Below are 16,022 nucleotides of genomic sequence, written 5' to 3' on the forward strand. Positions count from 1 at the left end.
CCTCCCCATCCTCCGCTTGCCACTCGTCTCATAAGACTCATGTGAAAGCTTTGTCAAACAACAGTGGCACTCACCACTTACCTACACCGTGTGTACAACAGTGTCTATCACTTATCACTTTTCAAAAATCATAAGAAACAACTATTCAACTATTCAACTATTCAACTTCTCAAGAGATGGAAGTCTGCAATATGTATTCTTAAAGGGTAAGTCTTAAATTTTTCCTGACTGTACTGGAGAAACACTAGAAATAAATATCCCTGTTGAAATTGTTCTTCTGTTGCAACAAAAAGTTTGACCGCAGATTAAAACCTTGCAAGTTCTGCGTGCAACCCACAAAAATTCACATATTTTTCCACTCAATGACTCCAAGTTGTTACAATACATATTTTTAAGTGCAGCAATATTATCCTTTCTTTCAAAAATACTGTAAAAGTCCATGTTTAAAGCATGTCTCAAGTATTAAGGCACTTCCTTAAATTAAGATGCCTCAATTAAATACAAGATAATTCTGCCTTTCAGAAATTGTCAATCAGTATGTATCTATCAGAGACCAATTGCCACATGCAACAAATACAACTTACCACACTGAAAAAAATTTAATAAACATTTTTATACTCACTCTAACAATATACTGGTAAATGATCACCAGGCTGACAGCCATGGACAGATTGGCAAGCAATGAAAGCAAGGACAGGCTCTTAAGGTCACGAATAAAGACCAGGAGGATCATGAATGGCAGGAAACACAGCATGTATATTCGTAAATCAATACTCCTTTTCTCAGAAGAACTGCTGGTGGCACTGATGTTTATGGGAGCAGTTTTGTTTTCCAGGAATCCTTCATGGACCTGTAGGAATAATGAAAAACAAACACGTTAAACAGTGGTAGCACTGTGTATACGGTCACATCACTGTTTTTCTATAGGGAAATTTGTCCCTCTGCTTTACCTGGTGAGTGTCAGGCATTTGGGGATTCCTGTACTCTCGGTGCAGAGGGGAAGACAAGGCACTTTTAGCAAGTGTTCCATCCTTAAGACAAATGATGAAATCAGGACCTGAAAGTGTCTTTATCCCACCACTGGCTAAGGAGGAAATCCACATGAGCAGTTTAGATCAGATTCCTTTCAGAAAGGGAGAGTTTGGTAAAATGAATGCAAGCGAGACAGATCTAGGCCTAAATATTAGACTTTGAATTTTCCTAAGGAGAGTAAGGGGGTTAGATAACCAACTGCTATTGTACCTGACTTCAGTGCCTAATAACCTTATGCCTTTGCCATGCACATCATAGCAGCATACATACAAAATAATGTTAGAATACGTTTTTCACTCTTCACTACTCAACTTTAAAAACCATGAGCTCTGAGAGAGTTGAGTGTCCCGTATCCATTAAATTGATATAAATTAATGCCTATAGATAAACAGTAGCACACAATGTGAAAGTATATTAGGTTTTTCGTGTATAACATTGCAATAGTTGCCTATGGTGCAATTCAGAAGACTGAGTTTGGCACTATTCACAACTCTCATTGCTTATTTTGGAAAAATGTTAATGTGGCCATAACTGCCAAAATTTGTTTTGTGGCAATATATTCTGTGCTATGCGCACACCACAATCAAAACATCAAGAGCTGGTGATTACTCTGCTTGCTCCAAAGTAACAGTTCAACTCCATTTGTTTTAACTCTTATCATGCCTTTTCCCTAGGAGTGTATCCTTTCCTTTTCCCTTCCATTGCATTTGCCATCTTAATTTGCCATTAACTGTGGTTAATCTGTTCATGCTCCAGTAAGCCTTTGGTTTGATGACTATAGAAAGATACCTAGACAGTGAAAAAAAAAAATTGTTCCTTATAGCACAAAGAGACTTACAGAAAAATGAGAAATCAATATATAACAAAACAACTGAAGACAATACTCTGACTCCTAAGTACTGTCAGACAACCAACTACTATAGCCACAGTCTTAAAACTTAATATAGAACTGAACTCAGAGGAAGACTGTATAACCCTACAATACCAGGAAGTGTACAAGTGTAGCAATTCTTAAATATTATTATTCTTGTATAGTTCACAGGCATGGTCCCAAGACTGATTAATTTATGGGCAATTCTTTCCATGTGGTTTCTTCTTTAAAATGTCAGTTGTTATCTGTGCAAGTGAAATAATAAGATCATAGATCCTGCCTCAAAAATCCAAACACGTTAAGCTGTTACAATAAAAGGCGCAAGTATGAGCATGTAAGTCCCATTGAAAACCTCAGCTACAACGAATATTTAACCTACCATGCCTTCAATTTATGCAAATATCTGTAGCCTGATGAGCTACTAAAAAAAAAAATAAAATATTTATTCCTTAAAAAAGAAAACAAAACAAAACAAAAAACAACACAACAGCAGGCAATATATAGTTCAGGTTCTAAAATACATTTTTAAAATAGCACAGTATAAAGCAGCTTCTACTCAAATCATTTCAAGCATTCACCCACTCCAGTTTTCTCTTAAGACAGAGGCATTCCATTTGTATACACAAACCCCAATAAAAAGTTCCTAAAATCAGAAATGTGTGATTTTTTTGTATTAACACCACAAATTCCAACTAGATATTCAACTGGAGTTTACTGGCTAATACAGCTGGAAAATGCAATGTACAGTATTCTATATAATTCTACACAAGCTCAGGTCTACTGTGATCAGCTACCCTGATGATGGGCTTAAGATGAGATCAAACCTCCATGTTGTGTTAGGTAAGTGCAGTCATACAAAATATCTTGTATAATTACCTGCCTTTTAATTTCACAAAAATACTGAGGAAAGCACAAAGAAAGAACATACTACTGCTGCACACAAACTCTCCACAACCATCATCAGATGAATGAATATTGATACAGGATCAGCAAAACACTGCCAACTAAAATTATCAGACAGTGCCTCCCTGACCCTAGCTTCCCACCTCCGACTTGCACATTTCAGATATGAGTTCTATTCCTACAATAAACCACAACACTGTAGTCTGCTTTACAATACTGTAAGCACGGTACCCCTTCTCCCTGCACCGTTCCCTGTCCCAGCATTCACCAGAGGAAGGAAATGGAGACCAAATGGATTCTCAAAAATCTCATGACTTGCAGAAGCCTGCATCAGATCCTGTCCCTTGAAATACAGTTTAAAGAAAGAGGTCAGCGCATCAAAGACATTCTAGCTGGCAAGAAAAAAGAAAAAAGATTAAATTCTGAACCTGCTCAGCACAAATTAATATTTTGAGTAAACCAGATTTGCAATCACAGCTGTCATAGTCCCAGCTATGAAAAGCATCTACTTCTTGTATGTTTTTAACCCAAAAGCTGCAATTCTACGTCTGGAATAAACGTCAGTTCCACAAAATTCACCAAGTCTTCCTGCTGCCTCTTCTTCTCTTCCACACCATCTCTCATTTGAGTCACCTTGCCTTGTCAAGTCTCCTATCTACAACACAAAACATTGTATTCTCAATAGTCGTCTTCATTACCTCACCCAAAAATGGAGGTTTGGATTCACTGAATCATAGAATAATTTAAGTTAAATGGGACCTCAGGAGGTCTATAGTCCAATCACTTGCTCACAGCTCCATCAGCTATGGGGTCAAACCAGATTGTTCCTCTCCCCATTCTTCAGCCGAGTCTTGCAAACTTCTAAGGATGGAGACTGCACCATCTCTCTGGGCAACAGGTTCCACTGCTCGACTGTTTTTCTTTGCCTCAGGACAGAAACTCCTGTGTTATTTTATGACCACTTTCTCTTGCCCTCCCACTTGACCTTAGTAAAGGGCTTGGTTCTATTTTCTAGACAACCTCTTTGCAGTCCTGGGGGGGCTGCTGTTAGGTCCTCCAAAAGCCAGTTCTCTTCCAGTCTGAGCAAGCCCAGTTTACCCAGCCCTCATAGGGCAAGTGCTCCAGCCCCAATCATTTCAGCAGCCCTCCCCTGAACTCACTCCAGTTTGTCAATGACTTTCCAGTATTGGGGATATCCAAAACTTGGCAGAGTATTCTAGATGCGGTCTAACAAATGCGAAGTAAAGGATGATAATCACTTCCCTCCATCTACCAGCAATTCTCCTGTTCATACAACCCAGGATGCTGTTGGTTTCCTTTGCTGTCAGGGCACACTGCTGGCTCATGATCATGACCACTACCCTCTGAGCCTGACCATACTACCAGCTTTTTTTTCCCCAGCTAGTTGTCCATCCATCCATCCATCCACCCATCCAGACCATAACAGCCTTACTTGGCTACAAGGATATTGTCAGAGACAGCATAAAAAAACCTTGCTGAAGTCAAGGTGACATCTAGTGATTTCTCATTATGTACAAAGTCAGACTTTTTTTCTTATAGAAGGTAATCAAGTTTGTCAGTCCCTTGGTAAATCCATGCTGACTGGTTCCAGTCACCTTATTCTCCCCCATCTGCCCAGAAATGTGCTCCAAGAAGACTCAATCCCTGATTTTTAAAGGGACTGAAGAGAGGCTGACTGCCTTGTAATTCTCCAAATTATTCTTTTGGCCTTTTATGAAGATAAGTACAACATTTGCCTCTCCTTGGTTCTCAGGGACCTCCCCCACTCTGTATGGTCTTTCAAAGACTACAGGTTTCTCCCAGCACTTTCAAACACAGCCCATCTGGTCCCAGACTCCCTCCTTTCTCTTTGTCTTCCGAGCACAGCAGTGACACCGCTTTAACCAGACTTCAACAGTATAAAGCAGGGTAATTCCTTACTCTCCTCCCATGTTTATTCTGCGTGGTCAGAGCTGTCATTGTATAAAGGTATTTCGTAACTCTACTCAGAAAATGGACCAAACCTTATTTATTTGTGATAGCCTTCACCCTAGTGAGATTTGACCAACCCCAGAGAATTATTCTGCTCTAAGTCTTTAGGTAAAAAAAGAAAATCAGAGCCCTACCTGAAACAGCGGTGTTTCCCAAAGCCTATCCTATGGAGGATTACGGCTTTGTATAAAGAAAAAACACGTGAAATAGTTAGTTAAGTTCCACTTATCCCCTAACAACTGCTGAAAGTGCACACACATATCCCAGGCAGAGTATTTTAGAGATCAGCTTGCCATTGGATGAAGAGGTTACTGTGAACTGTAACACTGCTAAAGAGAGCAGTATTGTCTGGGTGAGGAGGAGGTTTCTGAAATTTACTCTCCACTAGCTATTACTTGCATGCAGCAAAATGTGCAGCCCATGACTTCAAAATTAGTATCACAGAATCACAGAATCACTAAGGTTGGAAAAGACCTGTAAGATCATCAAGTCCAACCATTACACAAAAAAAACCCCAAAACAACACACAAAAAGCACCCCACACAAAAAAAAACCACACACACACACGAAAACCACCACACACAAAACAAACAAACAAACAAACACACCACACCAAAAACCCCACCCACACCACACAGCACCATGCCCATCAAGCCACATCCCACAATGCCACATCCACACGCTCCTTGAATACCTCCAGGGAGGGTGACTCCACTACCTCCCTGGGCAGCCTGTTCCACTGTGTTACCACTCTCTCAGTAAAGAACTTTTTCCTAATATCCAGCCTGAACCTCCCCTGGCGCAACTTGAGGCCATTTCCTCTAGTCCTGTCACTTGTCACTTGGGAGAAGAGACCAACACCCACCTCTCTGCAACCTCCTTTCAGGTAGTTGTAGAGAGCGATAAGGTCTCCCCTCAGCCTCCTCTTCTCCAGACTGAACAACCCCAGTTCCCACAGCTGCTCCTCATCAGACTTGTGCTCCAGACCCCTCACCAGCTTCGTCGCCCTTCTCTGGACGCGCTCCAGCACCTCAATGTCCTTCTTGTAGTGATATATATAGTATTTCTTTCTTTCTTGTAGTGATATATATAGTATTTCAATTTATTAAAAAAAATGAATGTTGAAAGTTTCAGTTCAACCGTTGACTGTCAAGCTGTTTTCATTATGTCCATTATACACAGGTTTTTGCATTACTAAAATACTTTGAGGGTGAATTTTATGCACACATACATGCACGTGTATACACCATGTAACTGATATTATGGACACAGTTATAGTGATACAAAAGCACAGGAAGACAGTTTATCCCCTTTTGTGGATATATATACACACCTTTAAATCAAATTCATATCAATAAAGCAGCTTTATCAGTCAGGGCAGTACCACTTACGGGTTTAGGCAAGGCCACAGGAAATATCCATACTGCAGAGGTGGATTTTGAGATATGACAGAATAGTGATTCTCTACATTGACTCAGACAAGGCACACCAGATAAGATCCAGCAAAGGTTTATCTTGTGGGAGAGCTAAACAAACAGGCAAGAGCGATGGATGGATGGAAGGAAACTGAGTCGGAAAGTAAAACACAAAAATTAAAAAAAGAAAGGATCACTGTTCTCCCTCTTAGAGTGGGAGCAATTGGCTGTGGGAGATTTGACAGTAAAGAGCAGCAGAGGAAAAGTAATGAAGATGAGATTATACTGATTTGTTCAGGGGAGGCTAACATTACCATCACTTTGAAAGTGTTTTACTAGATTACTAGATTTTTTTAAAAAAATTAATCAGATAACACTTAAAACTGTTCTAACAAGTAACAAAATACAAAGCAGCAGGAGGCCTTTTTTTTTTTTAAACTCTCTCTCACATGCTGTTTAGCTCAGTGCAAATTTAAGCTGATTGTGTTAGGATGGACTATGACTCACTATCTGTCTAATCTAGTCTCCTAAATATTAGAGTTAATATAATCTTAGATTCCTCTTCTGGACAACAATCACTTTCAACTTCCTGCTGCTCTCTGCTAGTGCATCACTGCATATGGCAGGCATGCTGGGCCAAGAACAGCAGACATTACATCTAACTGTCTTTTTCCTAAACAAAGCAACATAATCTGAAATATCATTGGAATATCAGCCACCTTAGACAAATCTTTTTCACTTACCCATCCAATGGATCTGTTCTTGAAAAAGGCTACATACATATTCTTTTGTATATGTCACAGAGCCCAGTGAACATTGTTCAACTTCCAGTGTGAACACACATTACCTGCACTTTGTTCTGTGCTTATCATGATGGTACCTGGGAGTTCCACAAACATTTCCCTAAACTACATGAGGAAATATTATGGTTTGAGGAAATAATATGGTTTTAGAAAGGAAGTACACAGCCACTGACGTCACTAGGCATAGTGACTATGAAGGCTAGTGATGTCCACAGTCACAAGGTGACTTCATCAGAAGTCACTTCAGTTATTCAAGCATTAACTTACGTGATGGTGCAATGTCTGAAACAGCTTTCTTTACAGAAGTGCTTCACTTAATGTCTCATTTACATAACACAAGCACAGCATTCACCAACTTCAGATGTATCCAGGAAGATCAAACACTTGTGCAAATCTGATTATCTGATTCCTTATGTCAGGCAGTCAGAAAACAACTAAGGCACAGCTAGTGACTGCAGAAAATTCAGTTCAACTGATGAATACACTTCTTATAAGAACTACCTCAGAAGCAAGAAATAATTCCGCTTCCTTAGTCTCTTCAACTGAGACCACTGTTTCCTCGCCTGTATCCCAAAAAATTGCTCTCTGTCATACAGTCTACAGACTTTGCAACACCTAGCGGGATCAAAACAGTAGTCTTTGGACTCATTGGTCCCTCCTAATTCCTTCCTAATTCAGCTCAGAGCAACAACCAGTACAATACACAAGGCCAGATCTGGCACAAAACCAGTATGTTATCAGGCAGATAAAGACTATATTATAAACCTGTAATTTGGCATGAACAGCCCAATGAAATGTTTCACAGTTCATTTAGTTCTGGTATTTCATTATTACTCAGTATTCAACTTTGCAACATTTTTAACACTTCTAGTTTTATGTCTAAGTACAATGTCCTAAGTTTTGGGAGGTTTTTTTTCTTTTTTGCAAAAACTGGAAAAAAAATTGAAATTCCACACGTATGGAATTTCCATATGAAATTCCACTGACGGGTCATCTTGAAAGTGCTAAGGATTTAATAAAGTGCTCCCACTCTGCAAGAACATGTTTTCACTTTTTAGCTTTATCACAGTAAACAATGAGAAAAGGACACTTTTCCAGAGAACTCAGGAAGCGTTCATAAGCAAGTTGATAAATGCCAAGACTCTTGACTTAAGGCTGTCTCATGCTCAAGCAGGAAAAGCAAATTAACTATGGTATGAAAGGGGCCCATGCTCTTTTGGGCACAGATTCTTTTTTCTATCCCAGTGTGTTCCTGCTCCAGTCTTACTGCAGTCAACCTCCAGCTGTTTGTTTCAGTTTCACCGTTCCTCTCCAATTCTAGACAGCCTCACCAGTAAGACCCTTATTTGCCCGCTGCCAGACTTAACCAGAACTCTTGCCACCAACCTGAGTTTCTTTGGTGCCCCAGGAAAATGCTCATTAGGAAAAGCTTCATCTGAAATTTGATATAACTGGAAATAGGGTATTGTAGCACCAAGTGTCTGGAAAACACTAATGTAATGCAGCCAACATTGTTATAAACCCACAGACATTAATCAGAAAAGATTTAGCACCAGAAGCTATACTGCGCATCCATTAATGAGAAGGGTATATCAAACATTCCACAGAATTCAAAAGATTAAATAAATATTTAGACTCACATGCGCCACTGTGTATCTAACTAAATATTCACCTCAAAGTAATCTGGACTGATGAATAGTCCATTCATGTGCCAGAACCATTTTAAAATGCTTTGTCACATCTCAGTTCTCTGAAACAGGAAATAAAATGAAGGAAGAGACTACTAAATTTGGGTCTGCACTAGTTTCAACTATGAATATCAAAGAAAAGATCTCAGTGGAAGTTCCCACTGGTTCCAGTGGGCTTAATTCACACACACCAACATGCAAACATCATCAGAAGAGTACAGCACATACTGCAGAGGCATCTGGTCAAGGAGTGGTATTAGTAACATTATCACTATGTTTTTCCTTTACCTTAGCTCCCCCCCTTCCCTCTATTCACCTGCCTCATGCTTCCACCACCCAACTAATTAGGTTTAAAGCAGAAACAATTTGTGTTCTTTGGTGCCCTCTATGGGACAGATTTCTGCCACATAAAGTTGCCAGGAAGAAACGACAGCCTTCTCCCTCCCAGAGGAAAGAGCACAGGGCAATCTGAATCACGTACACTTGGAAGTGGGATGTCTGGATTACTGATGACTTTAAATCGTTCACAGGGTACATGTCATGGGTCTCTGCAGCCACTGCTTTTGCACAAGTTGCTTTTCTGTAAGGTCTTTCAACCCTTCTTCAAGAAAACAGCAACAGGATTCCTGAAAAGGTTTTGGGTTTTTTTTCAAAATCTACAAAAGCCAAGGTCAGTAAGTGTTCAGTCTTGCCCTTTGCTTAAGGTCAAAACACACATATGACAACTGGTTGATCAGATACGTATTTGATAGAAAAGGTTTCAATTCGAACTTGGATTACAAAGGATGCAATAAAAATCCCCACTTCAGAAGGCCAGCAAAAGGACATCAGATGTAAAATAGGATTTTTAGGTTTTGAGATAGGTGGACTGTAGTTTTTAAGGTTGGGTTTTCTTTTTTTCTCTCCCAAGATGCAGATCACAGAGTATCCATCTTCCAAATACACAAATCCGCCCGGTCTTGTCAGGATCTTCCTCTCTAGAACTTGGAATACTTTTTAAACACAATATAAATACTCAACTACAAGGGGAAGAAAAAACCATAATATCTTCTATGTACTAGCTGCCCAAGGGGACACTCTTCTTCCTAATTAGCTATGCCAAGACACCTTTATTCTACCTTTTGGGTAGAATAAGAGTCCATATGGATGATTAATGCTCAGTAAGCTGCCACACCTTATTCCTCACCCACTTCACTAATTACAGAAGCACACATGTTCAGACACAGGCCCAGATTCATCCTCATTAGCTTTATGTCAAGCAACTAACCATTATCTTATGAACAGAAAACACAGCAGAGTACATTGATAGAGTCCTGGCATCTTAATAAGCCCACGGAGGAGAGAGCAGCACAAGCTCGAAGTACCTGTGGCTCCTGTCTGAGCAGCCAACCTGTGCTGGCTGACCTCCCCGGGACTGCCAGCTCAGACTCACAAACTGCTGACTGCAACTGCCGAGTGGGCAAAGAGGAAGGACCAGCAGACATCAGGGACCCCATCAACAGAAAAATCTCCACCAATGAGAAAAAGAAGAGCTTAGGAGGACTGGGGAATGAAAGACAAAAAACATGAATGAAAGCAGGAGCAGCTGTCATGAAAGAGACGGCATGGTTCCGTTTGCTTTTGTCAGAGACAGATGGTTGTGGTGGAGAAAAGGGACAGTTGGGTTTTATTGAAAGGTTTGGGGGTTGCTTGGGTATAGGCATGCGTAGTTGTGGGAATTCACTTGCAATTTTTAATTGACTTTTTCATAAATACGGCATGACAAATATTTGATTTTTAGACATGCTTAAACGTATTAACAAATTAATCACAGTATTTTTCTAATGATTAATATTCAATCCATTTATAAAAAACTATAACATATTAAAAAGTGTTTGTTTGCATGTGTTTACCACTACACAGCATATGTGTAATAGTTTTTACAGTAGAACACATGAAATGCTACAGAGGCAGTGCTATTTAGCCTTTTCATTAATAACATAGATGATATAGTAAGCAGCTTTTAAACATTTATTCCAGATGGAAAGTGAAAGAAAATTGAAGAATAGGATTAAAATTCAACCTTGAGGACTGTCAAAAATCAATCCAGTATGGAAAAAGAAAGGATTCTGTAGGTAAGCAGAAACCACCTCTACAAAAATTTGCCCAGAAGGCAGCTCTGCAGCAAAGGATAGAGAGATCACAGTGGACACAAGTCAATCATGAGTAAACAATGACATGCTCCTGCAAAATGACCATTATGCTGAAAGTGCCAAGTCTGGAAAATTATCTGTAAGACCTGTGAAATAACCCTTCAACATTATTGGTCACAAGCAAAACTTCAACTAGAGTAGCATAACTAACTTCAGGCATAAAACTTGGAAATGCAGAGCATTCACAGAAAAGCAAGAAGAATTATTAGACCCTATCATGTCTCCCCTCTATTAGATAGAGGGGACACATGATAACAATATTCAAGGTATCCACAAATAGAAAAGAATAAATTACTTATATCTAGAACATGAAATAAAGGACTTACAATGCCAATAAAAAAATTTAAGCTTCTACGAAGAAGCAGCTGTCTAACAGATTAGAAAGCATTGGAACTGACTACTTAGGAGGCTGTGGAAATTTCAACGTCAATCATTTTTAAGAACAAAATCAGGACTGGTTTAGATACAGTGGATTCTGTGGCAGGATGAGCAGATGAGTAACTGTGAGACAATTCTAGAAAGGAGAAGTGACTAAACAAAAACCAAAGAAAGATTCCAGTGACATGAAAAGGGAAAAATATGCCCAGGAGGTCAGGGGGAAAAAGGAAGTCAGCAGAAGGCCTGGCAAAAAAAAATAAATTCAGGGATAACTGGCTCCTAGACCAGTTTCAGCCTTATTTTCTATCATTTCCACAATTAATTTTTAAATTCAACAAACAAATCAGAGGGCAGAGAAGCCACAAATGCTTGCACAAATCTGAATTTAGTACACCTTGCACATTGCTCCTTTTTACCAAAAGCTCTTTGTGGAAACCATGGTAAAACCCATTCTGTGCATCTCTCAACTTCACATTTTACAAGTAGCTCTGTTAGGCTTTATAATGATAGGAAATAAAAAGTGAGGAAAAATTCATCTAAAACCCTAACTGTTTCCATACAGTAACATTACTCACTTGTTTCACATTTTCTGCCAAGAACACAACGTAAACACTACAAAATCCCAGCTGTGTTATCACCAGGAAAAAGTCGACAATATACCTGAGGAAGAGAAAACAAACATACATTATACTTAGGATCCAAACAATTAACCCATTTCTACTTAATACACAATTACTACTCCTTTTTACAGTAGTCAAAATGCTAGATTCAAATGCCACATTGATCTGATGAGCACTGTAATGCAGGTTCCTCTTATGGCAGAACAGGGTGGTTTTGTATGTGTTTGTTTAAGGTAACGTTGTTAGGCAAAGTTTCTCAAAAAAAACCAAAAGAAGGTACTCACATATTTTAAAGTGACATAAAATGAAATTCAAAGACTTAACAATGTAGTAGAAGTATAAACAACAGACATATATATTCAATGCACACATAAATTCTGCTGGGGTCCGTTAGCCCCTAACACAGCAGTTTTCCACCAGGAGCAGAGATTAAATGTCTTACATAGTCTAAGTTATACAAGTTTCAGCAATTCAAGATAACAAACATTTTCACATCTTACAAAGTGGGTCTATATCAATGTGTCCGATACACATTCAGGCACTGTATCTCATTGAAAAAACACTCTAAACTATGGTTCAGATTGTTTTTGAAAAATGTTATACACAATGGTGGCCTGAAGACACGCTGTAATGAAACTCTTTGCTAGAGTCAGGCATACAGCAGAGATCTGCCTCAGAGAATGGATTTGCTGCAGCACAGTGTCTCTGGAAATCAAACTGCCATTTGTGGCTTGCAACTCTTTGGTGCATTACAGAATTGTCATTATATTTCACTACAAACCAATTTTTCCTCTAATTGAGCTCTACTCTATTCCTATGAAGTCATCACAAGTGATCTTAAAAGACTACCTCACCTTTTTCTTATTTGAAACAAAGTAATAGCCAAAACACATGATGCAAGATGCTGCATCCTTGAAAATAACAGGACCAAAAAAAATTTTTCCTCAAGCGAGGGAAAAAAACACTTTAAATTAACGTGGAACAACATGTCTGAGTTTTTGAGTTTCACTACTGTGTAGTCATACCATAAACTCCGTAAACAGCAATACAGCAACAAATGGCAAAGAAAAAATAATGGTCTTTTTAAAAGAGGGATAAAGTATTTATGAAAGACAACAAGTTATTAATATCTGCATGTCATTATTGCGAAATATAGTAAATCCTTCTCCATTATTTGTATCTTATATTTAAACAGAAATAAAAGAATTGCTTTGCTTCCTTTCAGAATAAATACATTGAAGTAATTCACATTTGCAATGTCAACCTGCTTAAAGAGCAAACTCTGAGGCAGAGAAATGTGTTTACCGTAAAAGAGAATGAAAACTTAAATTACTCCACTACATTAGACAATACGGAATGCATTTCTGGTTATATCACATCTCTTACTATATTACTAAACAGAATTCTTTTTTTCACAGCTCTTGTAGACCTGAAAATTGAAATGCTTAAGAAAGGGAGACGCTCCCCATCCTCCCATGTCACCCCTACTAGCTGCAGGAAATAACAAACAACACTGCGTAAAACTATTTCTATCACAGAGAACACATTCTTAAAGCAGGTAACATCTCGGTAAAAAGGAAATCTCCTAACCATTCCAAGTGTAGCCATTAATTTTTAATAACAAATTTATTAAATTACATTCTAATGCAAACTTACCGTCCCCAAGAAGCTCGTTTCTGAAGAGCAGTCAGGGGCCCCACTTCCATGGCGTAACTAACTGTATCGCTATACCCCAGTGAGGATTTTTTCATCCTGAAACCAGAGTGAAGAACGAACCGAGTTACTAGAAACTATGAGGGCCTAGATCCCTACCTTGAAAACGCTGGTGGCCTCCCAGGGTTATCATAAGTAATCACCTGTGGCGCCATTCTGCAGCTGCTCAATTTCAGAGGTATGGTCTGGGTTTCTTTCCCCCAGGAAGGGCTATTCAGCACTCTACAAGCATGTGAACCACAATGCTGCTTCCCTCTAATTCAACAATACTAAATCAGTTTCTTGCAGAACAACTTTCTTGATAAATTAACCCAAAATTAGATTCTTATAATATCAGCTTAAGAAATTCATTTAAAACCTAAAAGTCAAAGAACTTCAACAGGATTCAACAGATTTCCCTGGACAAGCAATCAATCACAATTGTTTCAGTGATCTTAGTTCTATGTACATCTTCAAAGGCCATTCAAAACTACAGACGAAATAGCGAAGAATTCAGGAATGATAGGATCCCTTCACAGTACAATATCACATTAAACTGATACGATAGTTTTTCCAGCTACAGGGACACAAACAGTTTTGTGTTTCTATTTGGTTCAAAAACTCCATTGCACTTTTTAAATACGAGACCCTCTCACTGCTTCTCTTTAACACTTGACAGTAAGATAAAAATGTTTAATAAAAGTCACTATTAATCAAAATACTCTATCGGTCAAATTGGAATAACTGCTTCCACCCCAGTATTGTACATCTCACTCAGAGGAGTATCTAGTGTTTATCTGCTCACTAGCATCATTTTAACACATTCCTTCAGCCCTACAATTTTGAAGAATCAAGTTGTCACAATCCAGAGAGACAGAACTCACATATAATCATGAAAGACATTAAGAGCAATTCTTAGTTTATCTTTTCTTCCTATAAAGTACTTATAAAATGGTTATTTATAAATTGGACACTTTTCAAAGCTATGAAGATTCAGAAGCTATGAAGATAAAGAAGGACTAAAGGACTGAAGCTAAGCAATTAAAACCGCAATGAGAAAGATCTGATTATTTGCCAGCTAAGACAGGGAACAGGATACCGGGCAATACCAGTTAAGCCAAATTAATTTTGTGTATGAGCAGAGAAGAAATATTTTTCCAATGTATTAAAGCAGTACTGCACAAAGCACAGCTATCATTTATAGTTGCAAGATAAGAATTTGAGTGTTGTTTCTTTGAAGTACAAGATTCTCATCTGAAGAAACTGCTACAGCATCAGGACATTCCGTAGGCCAAAAATTAGAGATAGAAAAGAAGAAAGAAAAAAATAATACCCAAACTCAGCAACAGAGTGAGTAGTTTCACATTTACCTCTGACATAGACAGTGGCTGCAACGTACCAAGATGTGCATACAATGAACAGATATAACTCCTATGAACACAAGGCTGATTGGTCCAACCTGGTATGGGAAAAAAAAAGGAGGACATGGGAGATAACAGAATTTGTCATGAAAATATGCTAGGGGAAAATCTTTACATGCAAAAATTTCACATTGTAGCAAACAAATTAAGAATTAAAAATTTTATGTAACTGGATTTTTTTCCCCTCTCAGAAGGGGATTTGCTGCTGATGTTTTACAGCATTCCTTACTTTTAGTTCACCGCTTGACAGAAGGCTACTCAGGGGCAACCAAGCCATAAATACTAAACGGGCGTGAACAACTTCACTCCTCTAACAGCTTCGTTAAGGTATTTGCCAAAAAAATTTGTCAAGAGAGAAGACTGCATATAACGCACAATTCGAAACAGTGGTTTGAACCACTTTAAAGTGCAATGACAACAAAAGTTTCTTTCCCTTACATTAGTAGACTTGATGATGTGCAGTATTTAAAAAAAAAAAAAAACAACCCAGACCAGAAGTTTTCACAGAATGTACTTGCTTTTCACACGTAACTTTCATTCTTAAACTGAACATCCTGTAATAAAGAATTACAGGATTATTTAGTCCTAAGGTGAAAATTTCACTCGATTAAATTTACCCTGCCTTAGGAAATGCATTGTTTGTTACCTGGTATAAACGAGTACCCTGTTTCTGCAGAAACACAAGAGTGATTTAACAAGCTGATGCTGCATCCTAGGACATAACGATCTGGCTCTAGAGAAGTCTGGACAAAGATAAGACAACCCCATAATAACAATTCCCATAAGACATCATAGGATTCTGAGTGAATCAAAATCTTTCTTTCTGACAAAGTTTTTGTTTTCACCAGAAAAACACTTTGGCTAAGCAAAAATACAACACATGCTATAAAGTCTTCAGGGTGAATTAGTAACTTTAAAAAAAAAAAACAACAAAAACCACACCTCAATCTTCAGTACTAACTTCACCAGACTAAAGAGGAAAAATAGAACGCAACTCTGTTGAAGTTGGCAGTGA

The 16,022-nt window shown here is 38.5% G+C and overlaps 1 protein-coding gene across 1 annotated transcript in view; it reads right to left on the reverse strand.

The window, feature by feature from the left end:
* Window positions 1-16,022, reverse strand: part of SLC36A4 (solute carrier family 36 member 4) — a 142,036-nt gene that overhangs the window by 92,788 nt on the left and 33,226 nt on the right. Inside the window, 4 exon segments of the mRNA XM_059824632.1 lie at window positions 623-850; window positions 11,850-11,934; window positions 13,551-13,646; window positions 14,957-15,045. Coding sequence (XP_059680615.1) covers window positions 623-850; window positions 11,850-11,934; window positions 13,551-13,646; window positions 14,957-15,045 — 498 coding nt within the window.

Source organism: Gavia stellata, chromosome 1 (assembly GCF_030936135.1).
Source record: "Gavia stellata isolate bGavSte3 chromosome 1, bGavSte3.hap2, whole genome shotgun sequence".
Classification (NCBI taxonomy): domain Eukaryota; kingdom Metazoa; phylum Chordata; class Aves; order Gaviiformes; family Gaviidae; genus Gavia; species Gavia stellata.